Source organism: Anoplopoma fimbria, chromosome 24 (assembly GCF_027596085.1).
Source record: "Anoplopoma fimbria isolate UVic2021 breed Golden Eagle Sablefish chromosome 24, Afim_UVic_2022, whole genome shotgun sequence".
NCBI lineage: Eukaryota > Metazoa > Chordata > Actinopteri > Perciformes > Anoplopomatidae > Anoplopoma > Anoplopoma fimbria.
Genome location: NC_072472.1, coordinates 945,875 through 961,181, shown reverse-complemented (window position 1 = coordinate 961,181; position 15,307 = coordinate 945,875). Strand labels below are relative to the sequence as shown.

The window sequence follows — 15,307 nt, the reverse complement described above, 5'->3', positions numbered from 1 at the left end:
AGAAAACAGTGTAGAAATGTTATAGAGGTGTGGCATGAACTCTGAACGTTTTGGTTATGTGGTTTCAATTTAACTGCTATGTTACCAAAGCCATTTTAAATCATATTCTTAATCTTTTAAAGAGAATAAAATATCAAAAACAAAAGGCTGAAGGGGGCGTCTTCAAATGTTTTTGTCCGACCAGCACTGCAAAATCCAAAGATGTTCATTTCACTGAGAAATAAAACTGATAAAAGCAGAAAACATCACATTTTAGAAGAATGTTTGGTATTCAAAGTGGATAAATGACTTAAATTATTATCAATTATTTGATTAATCTTTTCTCCAGAATAAAGAAATAATTATTTTAAGTTACTTAAATTTTAACTTCGCCTAATATGCTCTGTAGTAATCAAATCAAAAGTTGTACTTCTGTCCCCCTGGGAGGCTTAAAGGAGAATGTTAAGATGCATCTTCTCCTGCCGTCAGAGAACTGACCTTTGACCTCGTGAAGTTAGACCCGACACTCTTCTGTCGAGTTAAGCAGTCGCTGACTTTGCTCTATTTTTTGTTCTCACATATTAGAGTCACTCTTTAAATGTCACGTTAAACACTGAACGGCAGCCATGTTTCTGTCTGAATGTATTTCCTCATGTGATGTTGTTGTTGTTGTTGTTGTTGTTCTCAGGTCAGTCTGTGATGTTTCTGTTTTGGTGTATTTTGACGTTTGGTGGTGAAATATCTGGATTAAAGTGTGTAGACGTCAGCTGTCTGTGTCCCGACCTCGTTCATCGTTAACGCACCGATCCGCTCGCTCACACAATCATTAATCACACATGTTGAACTACAACATTCCTATGTAACACACACACACAGTATTTCTAATGTCTTCTGCAGACGATACTTTTGCTGTTTGACATTTAATGAATGTATTAATATCACTATTCAGTTAGATTTAATGCTAAAATATGTAGAAAAATGTAATGTATAGAAACTAAACATTGCTAACAGTTTGCAGTCATGTTAGCATTTAGCTCTGTGAGTCTGAAGCTAAATGCTAACATCAGCAGGCTAATACGCTCAGAATGACAATGCTAACGATGTTTAGCAGGCATGTTTAACGTCTTAGCTTAGCATGTTAGGATGCTAACATGTGGCTGTTTAGCAGGAATAATGTTCACCATCCTAGCTTAGTCTGTTAGCCTTGCTAACTAGCTAGCTAATGTTGAGTGGAAAACAAGAGAGACTTCTACACCAGATTCAACTTAAAACAAATTGGTATTTATTGTAGGATAACAGGAGTATATCGCCCAGCAGTTATACGTGCACGGGCCTAGCAGTACTGAGAAGTTCAGCAACTAAAAGGCGCTTATACAGAGTGCGCATCATGTTATATAGGTTTTGTGAGTTGAATATGATAGGTCCAAAAATGAGAGAGGCGGCTCTTGGTTTAGACTTTTAGACTTTCTGAGGGCCTTGGTCAGTTTGTCGTAAAAAGAGCCTTTGTTATCTGTGGTCAGTTGGTCGTAAAAGCATATTCCTTCTTTAAGTGTCTCTGTTCTTTTCCATCGTACGGCCAGGCACTAGAATGCCCTGTCCGGAGTGTTTGACCTTCTAAGAGAACTTATAATCATTTACCGCAATGTGCACAGTGTGGTGTGATGTGAAAGCATAGACAAAATATACTGTGTTTGAGATTTGTATGTGTGCATTTATACATATGAATGTAATATTTTACATGACACTAACTTAGCTGTGTTTCAAATGTAACGTTATCTTAACTGATGTGTTTTATGCAGCGGCTCGTTACGAGTGAAGAGAAAGAACGAGTGAGACTTGTTGATGCATCGTCTTTATTATTACGTATTTTCAGTCATACTTTTTACTACAAAATGAGACTTTCTTGAAGTTTAAATAATTATTAATCACACAAACAACGTTCTTTCTCTTTCAGGCTGATAAAAAAGTTAGTGGATAACAAACACATTAGTCAAGGTAACGTTACATTTGGAACAAAGCTAAGTTAGTTAGCTAGCTAACAAATTAAGCTAGCAGGACAAACTTTGACTTTCTAACTGGGCTAAATTATATATTTAATTCATAAACATCGCATGTGTAATTCATGGCACATTTCAAAGAGAATCAAATAATACATTTTCTTTTTTCACTACCGTTTATCATTTTTCTAAAATAAGTTCCCATGGTGGTGAACCAGAGGGGGCGGGGCTTAGCCTCTCTATAAAACGAGGATTGAAGTGAATCAAGCCGGAGTTTAGTTTTTAAAAACACATTTATTATCAGCTTTCCTTATGAAGCTGATATTTATTAAACGTATAACTACAGTACAAAAACAGCTGTTTACATGATTTGCTGTTAAACCTTTTCATCATCGCTTCCCCATCGATCAGTTGATCTGCTCCCATCGGTCGTCTCCGATCAGCCTGTAGTTGCGTCTCCTGTAGTTTTGGGAGTGAACACTTCGCTGTCTCCACACCTCCTCGTACAGGCTGCGTACAACAGGTGGCAACGGCGGGAAGCCTGCGGTGCGAGCGAGCGTCTGGCAGTACTCCCACTGCTCCTTCTGCATCACCAGCAGGTGGCGATGCTCCACTCCGCGCTCCACCTTCTCCTGCAGCGTCCGCCGGGCCTCCGCCTCCCTCACGGCCAGAGACGGTAACGAGACGGAGCCGTCCAACACGGCCAGAGCGAACTGAACCTGAGGACGGGAGACGGGTTCAACAACGAGATTACACCTGTGGAATATATCTACATATCTATAAGAATACATCTGTGGAATATATCTATATATCTATAAGAATACATCTGTGGAATATATCTATATATCTATAAGAATACATCTGTGGAATATATCTATATATCTATAAGAATACATCTGTGGAATATATCTATATATCTATAAGAATACATCTGTGGAATATATCTATATATCTATAAGAATACATCTGTGGAATATATCTATATGAATACATCTGTGGAATATATCTATATATAATATATATAATACAAACTCCATTCAGAAAACAAGCGTTTTAACAGTTGTTTGATGGTCTTCCTGCTGACAGACTTTATAAAGACTGAATTCAGACTTTTTACAAAACTGCATCAGTATGTAGTTTATTTCGGCTTCCTTTTTATCTGTTTATTGCGATTAAATCAAAGTAAAATCTCTTTATTTGGTTTTTATACAAACCACCGGGCTCACCTGGCAGTGGAAGTTGGGGAAGGGGCAGATGAGCTTGCACATGCCGATGAAGAAGAGCGAGGGGAAGGCCGGGGGCATCATGAAGCGGTAGAGGGGCGACAGCAGCTGGTCCTCGATCTGCAGACCCAGCTGAGGCCCGTCCAGGTACGGGAACCGGAAGTTGTACCCGGTGCATAACATCAGGACGTCAGCGGAGGACACGGAGCCGTCCTGGAACATTTAACAGAACAGTGAAGTAAAGTTCAGGTTCTGGAGAAGAAAGATTTCAGTGATTTTATAGTATTCAGAATTTAAAAGGGACTCTTTCTCCTGAGTCACATGTCCAGATAAATCAGTTTAACGAGGAGAATGACGATTCTCTATTTATATGAAAGATCTCTGATACTTTTATCATGTAGAAACTGTGTGGTATTAGTACTTTTACTGTAAAATAGTATTTGTACAGTAGGGTATTAGTATTTTTCGTGTAACAGAATATTTTTACAGTGTTGTATTCCTCCTTTTATTGTAACAGAGTATTTTTTACAGTGTGGTAATTGTACTTTTACTGTAACAGAATATTATTAGTGTGGTATTAATACTTTTATTGAAACAGAGTACATTTACAGTGTGGTATTTGTACTTTTATTGTAGCAGAGTATTTTTACAGTGCGGTATCAGTACTTTTACACTACAAGAGTATTTTTACATTGTAGTTTTGGTACTTTTTCTTTAACTTTGTGGTATTAGAAATGTAACATGGTATTTTACTATGTGGTATTAGCTCTTTTAAGAAGAACATCAACATAACACCTGGTTACAAAGTGTGGATGAGCTTCTGGATTTATTTTATATTTAGGAACAATAACATCAGACTCCAGATCAGCGTCAGAAGACTTCACTGACCTGGAATCGAAGGCGGCCGTCCTCCTCGACTGCCACCACCGGACTGGACTGTTGGACCCCGGCAGGTAGAGGACAGGTGAGACGAGGCTGGCCGTGACTCAGAGTCACCTGGAGAGATGGTGTGAGAAACGAATATCATCTTCATTAGGAGACGACGGTCAGTAGAAATATGTGATCAGGAGATCATTAATGTTTGTAGTCGCAGATAATACTCCTCATAATACCACATTGTGTACAACAAATACATTGAAATCAGTAGGATGAGAGCTAATGTTAGCTAGTTAACGTTAGCTAGTTAATGTAACCTAACTCACATTAACTAGTTAACATTAACTAGTTCATGTTAGCTAGTATATGTTAGCTAGTTCACATCAGCTAGTTCACGTTAGCTATTTCATGTTAACTAGTTAACGTTGGCTAGTTCATGTTAGCTAGTTAATGTAACCTAACTCACATTAGCTAGTTCACGTTAGCTATTTCATGTTAACTAGTTAACGTTAACTAGTTCACGTTAGCTGGTATATGTAAGCTAGTTCACTTCAGCTAGTTCATGATAGCTATTTTACGTCAGCTAGTAACACATTCCTGCTGATAAAGGAGCTAAAAGCTAACATTTGGAGGTACCATTCAGTTACACTATGGTGCGTTCAAGCTCCAAACAGTAATGATGGCTATTGGGTCAAGCATAGGGCAGGTGCCTGAACAAGCTTAATGTCAAGCCCTGATCTGTAACTAAAGCCTCCATGTGGAGTCTTTTATTAGGATCCATATTTAATGATTTTAAACGTGATGGTGTTTCTTTTGTTACCTGACAACCGACCGCGGCCAGTGCAATGGAGATGTCCAGTCCAGAAGCTTTGGCTCCCAGAACCACCACCGACTGACCCGAGAACGGCTCTGCCCACCTGTATGAGTGACTGTGGAGAACCTCTCCTATGTACAGAGAGAGGGGATAGCCTAGCTTAGCACAAAGACTGGAAACAGAGGGGAACTGTTAGCATGGAAAGAAAGATTGAGATAAGCCTAGTTTAGCATAAAGACTGGAAGCAGTGGGGAACTGTTAGCATAGCAATAAATTGTTAATAAACATGTAGAAACAGAATTTAATCTTTTTTAAACTTTATTTATCACTGTGATGTTTAACCACTAACGTAGTGTTAAAGCTCACAGTATCAGTAGATGTACCATGAACATTAATGGCTGTACCTTTAAAGCCTTCGATCCCCGGGATGTGAGGGATGTGAGGGTCAGAGTAGTGCCTTAAAGACAAACAAACATCAGAACATCCACACCAACACATTTAATCTGACAAATGCAGCGTTTTGGTGACATCAGGTGGCAGCAGGAGGTAATTAACATTAATTATTTTTTATTTAATTAAACAAAATGCAGAATGAATGAAATGATTGTTATTTATCGTAACGTGGACGTTTGTTACCCGGAGCAGACCAAGACCGAGTCGAAGGTTTCTGTATTTAGACAACCTGAAGGATCCGATGATGTCACTTCCCACGTTGTCCTCTCCTCCTCCTCCACTGTTGGCATGACAACGGGCCTCACCTTTTCCACCATCGTGTTGAACTGACAAACAGAAAAGCAAAGAGATTAACAAAGCGAATACTGTCAGTTTACCACAAACACAAAAGTACAATATGTACCTCTGAGATGTAGTACAGTAAAAAGTACAACATTTAAACCTGAGATGTAGTACAGTAAAAAGTACAACATGTACCTCTGAGGTGTAGTACAGTAAAAAGTACAACATTTAAACCTGAGATGTAGTGTAGAAGTAGACAACCTTAAGTCCAGTAAAGTACCTGAAGTACAGTACTAGTTGATGTACTTGGTAACTTTCCACTGCTGACTCAGGATCAGACGTTGAGTTAATGTTTCATAGTTTTGTTTGAATGATTTGCAGATTCTTCGTATTGTATTACTTTAGATTTCTGAGTATTTTTATGTTTCTGCTGATAATCAGATTTTTACGACTCTCTTAATAATACTCATGTATAGAAGTATAATTCATCTATTGACTGCTGGTTAATAAATGATTGGAGCGACTTCATCGTGTGAAGGAGTTCATCATTATCATCGCTGTAGTTCATCGTACCACCAGTATTGATCCAGGTGATTGATTAAAGAACGTCCTCCACCCGTTCACTGACTGGAGAAGCAGGTGAAAGGTGAAGCAGGACGACTCACCCTGATGTGCGGGCGGATGTCGTGGCTCTGGCAGTACTTCTCCAGGTACCTCTGGACCTCCTGATGGGGCAGGAAGCTGCCCAGCTGGGGGTCAAAGGGGAAGTCAGGGAACATCATCACCTCCTTGGGGAGGTTGGTCCTGTTGAGGAGACGAAGGGTTAAAACTGTGGACGAAGGAAACATCTGGAATACTTCAGTCTGAGCCAGAGGAAGGTTTAAACACCACAGTAGTACTAGGTCAGATACTTTACTGCTGAAAAACTACTAATGACAAGCAGTACAAATACTTTGATAATGTAAAAGAACTAATGACAGTAAAAACACACTGCTACAGTAGAAGTAAAAACACCACACTATAAAAATACTATGATGCAGTAGAAGTACAAAAACCACACTTTAAAAATACTTTGTTACAGTCAAAGTACTAAAACCAAACTGTAAAAATATAAGTTGCCAGATTAAAGGCAGGGTTGGTCATTTTCTTCATTAACATTCATGATATTTTTGTTTAAATTCTCTTTTCATCCCGACATCAATCAATAAATCAAGAAGAAACAGATCTGATATCTGTGACCTTGGAGGACTTTAACACGCGGTCCAATCACTTCATTCTGCCTGAACGTGATGAAAGTTGTTATCATGACAGCTGTTAACAGCAGCCATGTTGGTCGTTCACATTGATAATGATAATTCTAGAGATTGACTTGTTTTCTAGATGAATCGACCTTTGGAGCTGATCGGACAAACAACTTTACCTGGAAAAGAGCTGGAAACTCTTGGTCGGGTGATTTTACTACAGGGGACGCCAACCCTCCATTTAAAGAGCTAGAACCAGTACAAATAACCACTTTATCCAACATTACCAGTTCAACTAAACACTTTATCCAACATTAACCAGTTCAAATAACCACTTTATCCAACATTAACCAGTTCAAATAACCACTTTATCCAACATTACCAGTTCAACTAACCACTTTATCCAACATTACCAGTTCAACTAACCACTTTATCCAACATTAACCAGTTTAAATAACCACTTTATCCAACATTACCAGTTCAACTAACCACTTTATCCAACATTAACCAGTTCAAATAACCACTTTATCCAACATTAACCAGTTCAAATAACCAGTCCACTGAGGAGAAACCAGTTTAAATAACCACTTTAATGAACACTAACCAGTCAAAGTTACCATAAACAAATAATTGATATCATACATAAACCAGTTACACAAACCTTTCCTCTAAACTGACCAGTCAACCAGTCTACTACCTGCCTAAATGAACCAGTTCATTATAAATATTCCAGTTAACAAAACCAGTTTATTGATGACTAATTGGTGAAACCAACAAGACTGAACCAGTGAACCAGTACCACTAACCAGTCACCGACCTGTACCACCAACTAATACCACTAACCAGTACCACTAACCAGTTCCACCAACCAGTACCACCAACCAGCCCCATCAACCAGTACCACTAACCAGCCCCACCAACCAGCCCCACTAACCAGCCACACTAACCAGCCCCACTAACCAGTACCACTAACCAGCCCCACTAACCAGTTCCACCAACCAGCCCCACCAACTAATACCACCAACCAGCCCCATCAACCAGTACCACCAACCAGCCCCACTAACCAGTCACAGACCTGAGGTCTCGGTACATGCTGCTGTGGATCGGCCGTCCACGGTCGTCGGTCCCGACCCGCTCGTCGTAACACCAGGTCCCGCCCACTTTGTCGCTGAGCTCGAACACGACCGGGGAGGCGAAGCGGTTCAGACGGGACAGGATGTGTCTCGCGGCACAGAGACCCGCCGCCCGGCACCGATCACCGCCACGCGCTGCAGGATCATCTTCCTCCTGACGAAGAGGAACACTTTACAGGTTACTAACACAAAATATAATCAACTAATAAATATTATAGAATATTTAAACTCATTAAAATACATTAATAATTATAATACATTATATAATATATATTATTCTGCATAAGGAGTACTTTTAATTCTGATACTTCAAGTATATTTTGGTGATTTTACTTAAAGTTACTACGAGGAACTTTTATTTCTTGTTGGTTCTAGCGGTCCCTGTGGACAGAAGTGGTACTGCACCTGAGCACCAGAGCCCCTTTAAACCTCTCGTTTTACTGCAGCAGGGTCTGACAGTCTGACCCGCTCCGGTGGCTCGGATGACGAGCTTTAAGAATAACTTTATAGAAACAGACGATCTTCTCTCTGATGGTCTCGTTTACTGATGGAGGTCTATAGAGGATCAGGACTAAACTAGTTAAAATAGTTTTTTCTGTCTGTAAATATAATATTTCAGTTATTGTTGATTTTCTACTGTTTTTTATTGCTTATTTATAATACTTGTTTTTTTTATTTTCATTTTTTACTTTTATCTTGTCTTTCTTCTACTATGTCTCTTGTGTGCACTTTACTCTATGCTGCTGTAAGCCTGCAAATTTCCCCGCTGCGGGACTAAGAAAGGATTATCTTATCTTATCTTAAACTGAGACTGGTTCAGGACCAGGTAAAAGGTCCTCACAGTAACTTTCAGTAACATTTTGAATGCAGGATTTTCTTGTAGTATTTCTACACTGATCTGAATGTGGTTTGGTTCAGAATGACCAACTGTTCCAGTTCCAAGTTAAATATTGGAGGTATTTGGTCCAAAATATTGTTATTTCCTCCACATCGCTCAGCACTAAAGCAAATTAGGTCATTTTTTTGTCATTTACTCCAAAGCTTCATCAGCATTTTGACCAGAAATGAAAGTCCCTAAAGGTCTTTTCACCTTCACCTGCTCCAGTGCAACATATTGTAAAGCTTTCTTATATTTTATTTTATTGATGATAATATACAAATGTATTATTTTTGCCCTTAAATCGGAATTATTCTTTGTTTTTTCTTATGTTGAAAATAAATTACAGGGTAGAAGCTTCATGTGGTGTGGGTTATTAATGTGAATGTAAATAGATAAAATAAAATAAAATAGAATAAAATACAATTAAATACAATAAAAAAAATACAATTAAATACATTTTTAAAAAAATGAAATACAGTTTAATACAATAAAATTAAATAAAAAAAATTAAAATTAAATAAAAAAATAAAATAAATAAAATACAGTTTAATACAATAAAAATAAAAAATAAAAAAATTATATAAAAAAATTAATAATAAATTAAATTAAATTAAAAAGATAAAATACAGTTTAATACAATAAAATAAAATACAATTAAATAAAATAAAATAAAATTAAATGAAATAAAAAAAAAAAAAAATAATAATAATATAAAATCAAATTAAACTGAGCATGAAATGAAGGGTTTCAGGTGAACTTAACGCCAGACGGGTTCATGACTTACGTCGTCAGGACTCTGAGCTGCTGCAGGTTAAACTGTTGAGTTAATAAACATTTACACTCATTTAAAGCTCAACAAACAAGCAAACTGCACATGGCTGCAGCCCGGCGGCCCGTTGCATTCTGGGTAGTGAGCTGCACGTTTATGCACAATAATAATAATAATAATAATAATAATAATAATAATAATAATAATAATAATAATAATAATAATAATAATAATAATAATACGTGGAGCGTCACCGTGGTCTCCGTGGGTCCTGGTCCGTCCCGGTCCGTCCCGGTTTCCCGTCTGTCCGCCGCCGTCACCGAGGAAAGTTAAATACTGAGAGAATCGGTGTCCGACCATTTTGCGACGGGGGAAGATATTTACGGTGACACCGCTACGTCACGGTGACGTCAGTCCTTCAGAATAAAAGCGTCTAAAGTCAAACGAGTGAAAAATAAAGTTGCACAAAACCCTTTAGTCGGTCTGCACTTTATCCTAACACTAATACCGCATTTCTTATTTAATAATAATTTATATTATAATAATATAGTAATATACAATCTGTTCAATAAATAAAAACATACACATATGATGCAATAAATACTGAAATTAATTAATTAAAGGCTGAAATGTTACAATAATAAGTATATGCATAGTTAAGTATGAATATAAATACATAATGGTAATTAATCAGACCACTCTGGTAAAATTTGCCTAAAACGCCTATCCAAGTCATACCCAAAGTAAATTGAAAGCTGTTCTTGAACCATTTGGAGTACATGCTTGGTTTTGGTCTCTTTTGAAAGGTAACACTCTGAAGTTTCTTCCCCAACAGTCAGAATCACTCTAAGTGCTACTGGCATTGAGTAATAGAAGTTTGAACACACTGAAGTAGAAGGTTTTTATTTCCGCCTGATTATTTCTTTGCAAACAGATGCCTGCAGATGAGACTTATGAGCTGGAAAACACAATGGGACCACAGCATGAAGCCTTACCTAGTCCCAGTTCAAATTTGATAACAATACCACAGAAAATGAATATTTTACATGTTTTTCTAAGGGTATGTCTAGGCGTTCCCAGAAAAAGGCCATTTGGAGACTCCAAAGGAGCCTTGGTAACCATGGTCACTTACCTAGGCTAAAAAGTATAATAAATGTAAATAAATGTAAATAAACACCTTACATTTATTTCTGTAAATCTGTATTTATTCTGTGGAAATACTAGAAAAAAATATTCTTTATTTCATTTTATTTTGAAAGTGGTTTTAGATTTTGTCTTTGTGTTTAGCCATAAAATACTTACGTGAATATTTACACCAAATCAATGAATATTAAATGAAATATAAAAAGACTCAAATATCAAACATTTTATTAAAAACAAAGGCAAAGTAGTGGAATCAGTAAATAATAATGTATGTCTGAACAAGTGAACAATAAAACATGGCTTCACCTCTGGAATCATGTTTTGCTGCATTACTGGTGATAAAAACTCTGATTTCACAAAGTTTGTATCAACTGTAATGGAAGAGAAGTTACTGAATCAAAATGTATTTAATCTGCTGAGTTTGTATCAAATCTTATGAGCAGATCTGTATCTGAACTGTTGTTCAGGAGAAAACTGAACGCGCTGACATTAAACAGCTGAGCGTCACTTTAGAGTTCACTAACAAAATGATTCATTTTATTGATTCACAACAGGAAGATGAAACTAGCCGTTATTATTGACTCCGTTATGTAAGAATACACACACACGGTGCATCAGCTGATCAGTGTGGCTCTATGATATAATATAATATATTAATTTATAAAATATTATAATATATTATGATAAAACATATTATATTATCTTATAATATTACATCACAGTACATTATGAATTATATTATAATATATCATATTATTCTGATATATTATAATATATATATTATAACATATCATTATAATTTATATATAATATAATATATATTATATATTATAATTAATTATTTTATATTAAATTATATAATATTTTATATTGCAATGTAATATTAATAAATATAGATTACTATACAATAATAATATAGTATATATAATATATTTGTATATAATATATTTATATATATATTATATATAAATATATAATATAATATATTTATATATTATATATAAATATATTATATAATAATATAATATATTTATATATGTATATATATATGATATTATATAAAATATATAATAATATAATATATTTGTATATGATATTATATTATATAAAATATATAATAATATAATATATTTGTATATGATATTATATTATATACCACAGAGCGTTGAAGAGCTGATGTTCCCCGTTAAACGTCCCTCTCCGGTCACATCACAGGGATCTGAATGAAGAATGTTTATCTGTTCATGTAAAAGTGAAGAAAAAAGAACATTGTCTCTTTGGAACATCCACACAGATAGATATCTGTGGAGCTCCGCCCCCCACAGTACTCCAGCGACCCCATCACTTGGCGGCGGCGTTCCCGTGCGGCGGCGGCTGCTGCTGCGGCGGCTGCTGCTCGGCGAGCGCCTGCTGCAGACGGGTCCGTTTCCGGGAGTAATGCTGCCAGTGGAGCAGCTGCTGCTCGTCTATGAACTTAGTGCACTGAGCGTTCACCAGCTCCTTCCTGAAGTGCTCGTACTGCAGCAGCTCCAACATGTGCAGGCAGTGAGGATACCTGAGGAGGAGGAGGGGGGGGGAGGAGGAGGAGGAGGAGGAGGAGGAGGAGGAGGAGGAGGAGGAAGAAGAGGAGGAGGAGGAGGAGGAGGAGGGAGGAGGAAGAGGAGGAAGAAGAAGAAGAAGAAAGAACAAGAACAAGAAGAGGAGGAAGAGGGAGGAAGAAGATGACGAGGAGGAGGGTGGGAGGAAGAGGAGGAAGAAGAGGAGCAGGATGGGAAAGGAGAGCGAGAGGAGGAAAAGGAGGAGGAAGGAGAGGAAGAGGAGGAGGAGGGGGAAGAGGAGGAAGAAGGAGAGGGGGAGGAAGAGGAAGAGAAAGAAGAAGAGGAGGAAGAAGAAGAGGAAGAATATGACAAGGAGGGTGGGAAGAAGAGGAGGAAGAGGAGGAGGAGGGGGATGAGGGAGAGGAAGAAGAGGAGGAAGAGGAAGAAGATGACGAGGAGGAGGGTGGGAGGAAGAAGAGGAGGAGGGAGATGAAGAAGAAGAGGAGAAGTCAAAGTCTACATTGAGTAAACACTATTATATTATTAATATAGTGACTTTGTTGGGGACTATTTTCAGCGGCGGATGAATCTACATTTGGTGCTCTAGTGAGTGTTTGTGTGTTAAACTACAGAGTGATGATGATGATGATGATGATGATGATGATGATGATGATGATGATGATGATGGACAACAGTGAGACACACCGATGCGTTCAAAGACATCAGGACGCTTGTGCTTCGATGCGTTCACAGCTGGTCTGTGATTGGTCGACAACATCAAAGCGCTGCTGCGTGACTAATGAAGTCTCATCTCATCTCATCTTAGCTCATCTTATCGTATCTCATCTCATCTCGTCTCGTCTTATCTCATCTCATCTTATCTCATCTTATCTCGTCTTATCTCATCGTATCTCATCTCATCTTACTTCCTGTAAGTCGCTTTGGATAAAAGCGTCTCTAAAAAATGACTGTCTCATCTCATCTCTCATCTCATCTCATCTCATCTCATCTCGTCTCGTCTCACTGAGGCAGTGAAGCTGTCGTACTTGAGGAACTTGGCGTACTCGGGCTCCTTCCAGTACAGCAGGTACTTCAGGTAGTTGATGAAGGGTTTCTCCCTCAGGAATCCTCTCTGAGCCAGAACTGGACACACAGACAGGAAACAGGAAACAGGAAACAGACACAACGTTCAGATTTATGAAAATATAAACAATGAATACATAAAATACGTTCAAAAGAAAACGTTATATTTCAGCTGCTGCTCCTTCATGAAGGGCTCCAACAGGAGGAGCAGTGAGGACACCTGAGGGGAGGAGGAGGAGAGGAAGAGGAGGAGGAGGAGGAGGAGGGGAGGAGGAAGAGGGGGGAGGGAGGAGGGAGGAGGAGGAGGAGGAGGAAGAAAAGGAAGAAGAGGAAGAAGAAGAGGAGGAAGAAGAGGGAGGAGGACGAGGAGGAAGAGGGGAAAGAGGAAGTAGGAGGAGGAGGAAGAGGAGAAGGGGGATTGAGAGGAGGAAGAAGAGGGAGGAGGACGAGGAGGAAGAAGGGGAGAAAGAGGAAGTGGGGGGGAGGAGGAAGAAGGAGGAGGAGGAAGAGGAGAAGGAGGAAGAGAGGAGAAGAAGAAGAGGAGGAGAAGAGGAGGAGGAAGGAAGAGGAGGAAGTGGGGGAAGAGAAGAGAGGAAGAAGAGAGGAAGAGGAAGAAAGAGAAGAAGAGGAGGAGAAGAAGAGAAGAGGAAGAAGAGGAAGAAGAAGGAGGAAGAAGAAGAAGAGGAAGAAGAGGAGGAAGAAGAAGAGGAAGAAGAGGAAGAAGAGGAGGAAGAAGAAGAGGAAGAGGAGGAAGAAGGGAATAGCTGCTCTAACAGAAACAGCTTCACTCACAGTTGAGGTAGTTCGGGTTCGCCAGACACTGAATGAACTCCAGTTCAGACTGGAACCGGTTCCTGGTCTGCTCCTCTGGACCAGAAGACACAACGACACACATTAACACAGAACCACCAGAACCACCAGAACCACCAGAACCACCAGAACCACCAGAACCACTAGAACCACCAGAACCACTAGAACCACCAGAACCACCCAGAACCACCAGAACCACCCAGAACCCCCAGAACCACCAGAACCACCATCACGTGTTCAGCAGTCAGCTCCACATGTGTATGAATGAGCAGGTGATCCGTTAGCTCAAAGCTAACTGAGGAGCTAGCTTTGAGCTAACGTTAGCTCCTCGGCTAGCTGCTCTCTCGGCTGCTCACCTGTTTCCATGACGACGGCTGGAGGCAGACGCTGTCGTGAAGCAGCAGCCGGTCTCAGTCTCTGTGAGGATCTGACCCGCTGACCTGATGTGAGAACAGATGAACGTCTGCGCGGTGCTCTGTGTTGCTTCTCTGATCTGCCAAATCAAAACGGAGAAGCTGTGTTTGCCGGAAATCAGCACTGCTGCTTTACGACAATTTACGGCGGTTTACGGCAGCTGCTGTTCGCGCTGTGGCCGCTAGAGGGAGACATTTGACTACAACAGTTCTTAGATCAAACCGGTTGGCTTCACACAGGAATCACTAACTTTAATACAAATATGATACATAACACAATAAATCATTCATCACTCATTTATTAATGTAAAACAACAGTAGAAGAATCCTGCACTGCAGTAAAAGTACTAATGAAACACTGTCAAAAAAATACTCCACTACTAGTAAAAGTCTGTAAATATTATATTTCAGTTATTGTTGATTTTCTACTGTTTTTTATTGCTTATTTATAATACTTGTTTTTTTTATTTTCATTTTTTATTTTTATCTTTTATCTTTTATCTTTTCCCCGCTGCGGGACTAATAAAGGATTATCTTATCTTATCTTATCTTATCTTATCTTATCTTATCTTAAGTCCTGAATTCAAAATGTTACCAAAGTAAAAGTATATAAATGTAGTTAAAGCAGTTAAAGTTCTGTTTTTCACTGCAGCCATTATTAAAGAGTTAACGG

General features: G+C 38.7%; 2 protein-coding genes across 3 annotated transcripts; both read right to left on the bottom strand.

Annotated features, from left to right (window-relative positions):
- Window positions 1-1,265: 1,265 nt before the first annotated feature.
- On the bottom strand, window positions 1,266-8,145 carry LOC129113301 (uncharacterized). The gene is given in 9 exon segments (XM_054625520.1): window positions 1,266-2,695; window positions 3,203-3,412; window positions 4,088-4,195; window positions 4,896-5,020; window positions 5,294-5,346; window positions 5,526-5,668; window positions 6,290-6,428; window positions 7,941-8,109; window positions 8,112-8,145. Coding segments are annotated over 9 exon segments (1,293 nt in total). The 3' UTR covers window positions 1,266-2,383.
- Window positions 8,146-11,898: 3,753 nt separating this feature from the next.
- On the bottom strand, window positions 11,899-14,783 carry med31 (mediator complex subunit 31). Of its 2 annotated transcripts, XM_054625519.1 has the most exons (4): window positions 14,578-14,783; window positions 14,204-14,278; window positions 13,375-13,471; window positions 11,912-12,345 (listed from the first exon to the last, which is right to left on the bottom strand). In XM_054625519.1, exons 1-4 carry the CDS (start codon window positions 14,585-14,587, stop codon window positions 12,132-12,134), a joined length of 396 nt encoding a protein of 131 aa, XP_054481494.1. In that variant the 5' UTR covers window positions 14,588-14,783; the 3' UTR covers window positions 11,912-12,131. The 2 variants fall into 2 exon arrangements, with proteins under 2 accessions (XP_054481493.1, XP_054481494.1); XM_054625518.1 differs by lacking the exon at window positions 14,578-14,783 and having other exon boundaries at window positions 11,899-12,345; window positions 14,204-14,306.
- Window positions 14,784-15,307: the final 524 nt, after the last annotated feature.

Excerpts from the sequence above, each read along its gene's own strand:
- med31 (XM_054625518.1), bottom strand. The coding sequence starts at position 14,306 with ATGTGTGTCGTTGTGTCTTCTGGTCCAGAGGAGCAGACCAGGAACCGG. Across the intron at positions 13,472-14,203 it reads GAACCCGAACTACCTCAACT|TTCTGGCTCAGAGAGGATTC; the intron begins GTGAGTGAAGCT and ends CTGTGTGTCCAG. Across the intron at positions 12,346-13,374 it reads GAGTACGCCAAGTTCCTCAA|GTATCCTCACTGCCTGCACA; the intron begins GTACGACAGCTT and ends CCTCCTCCTCAG.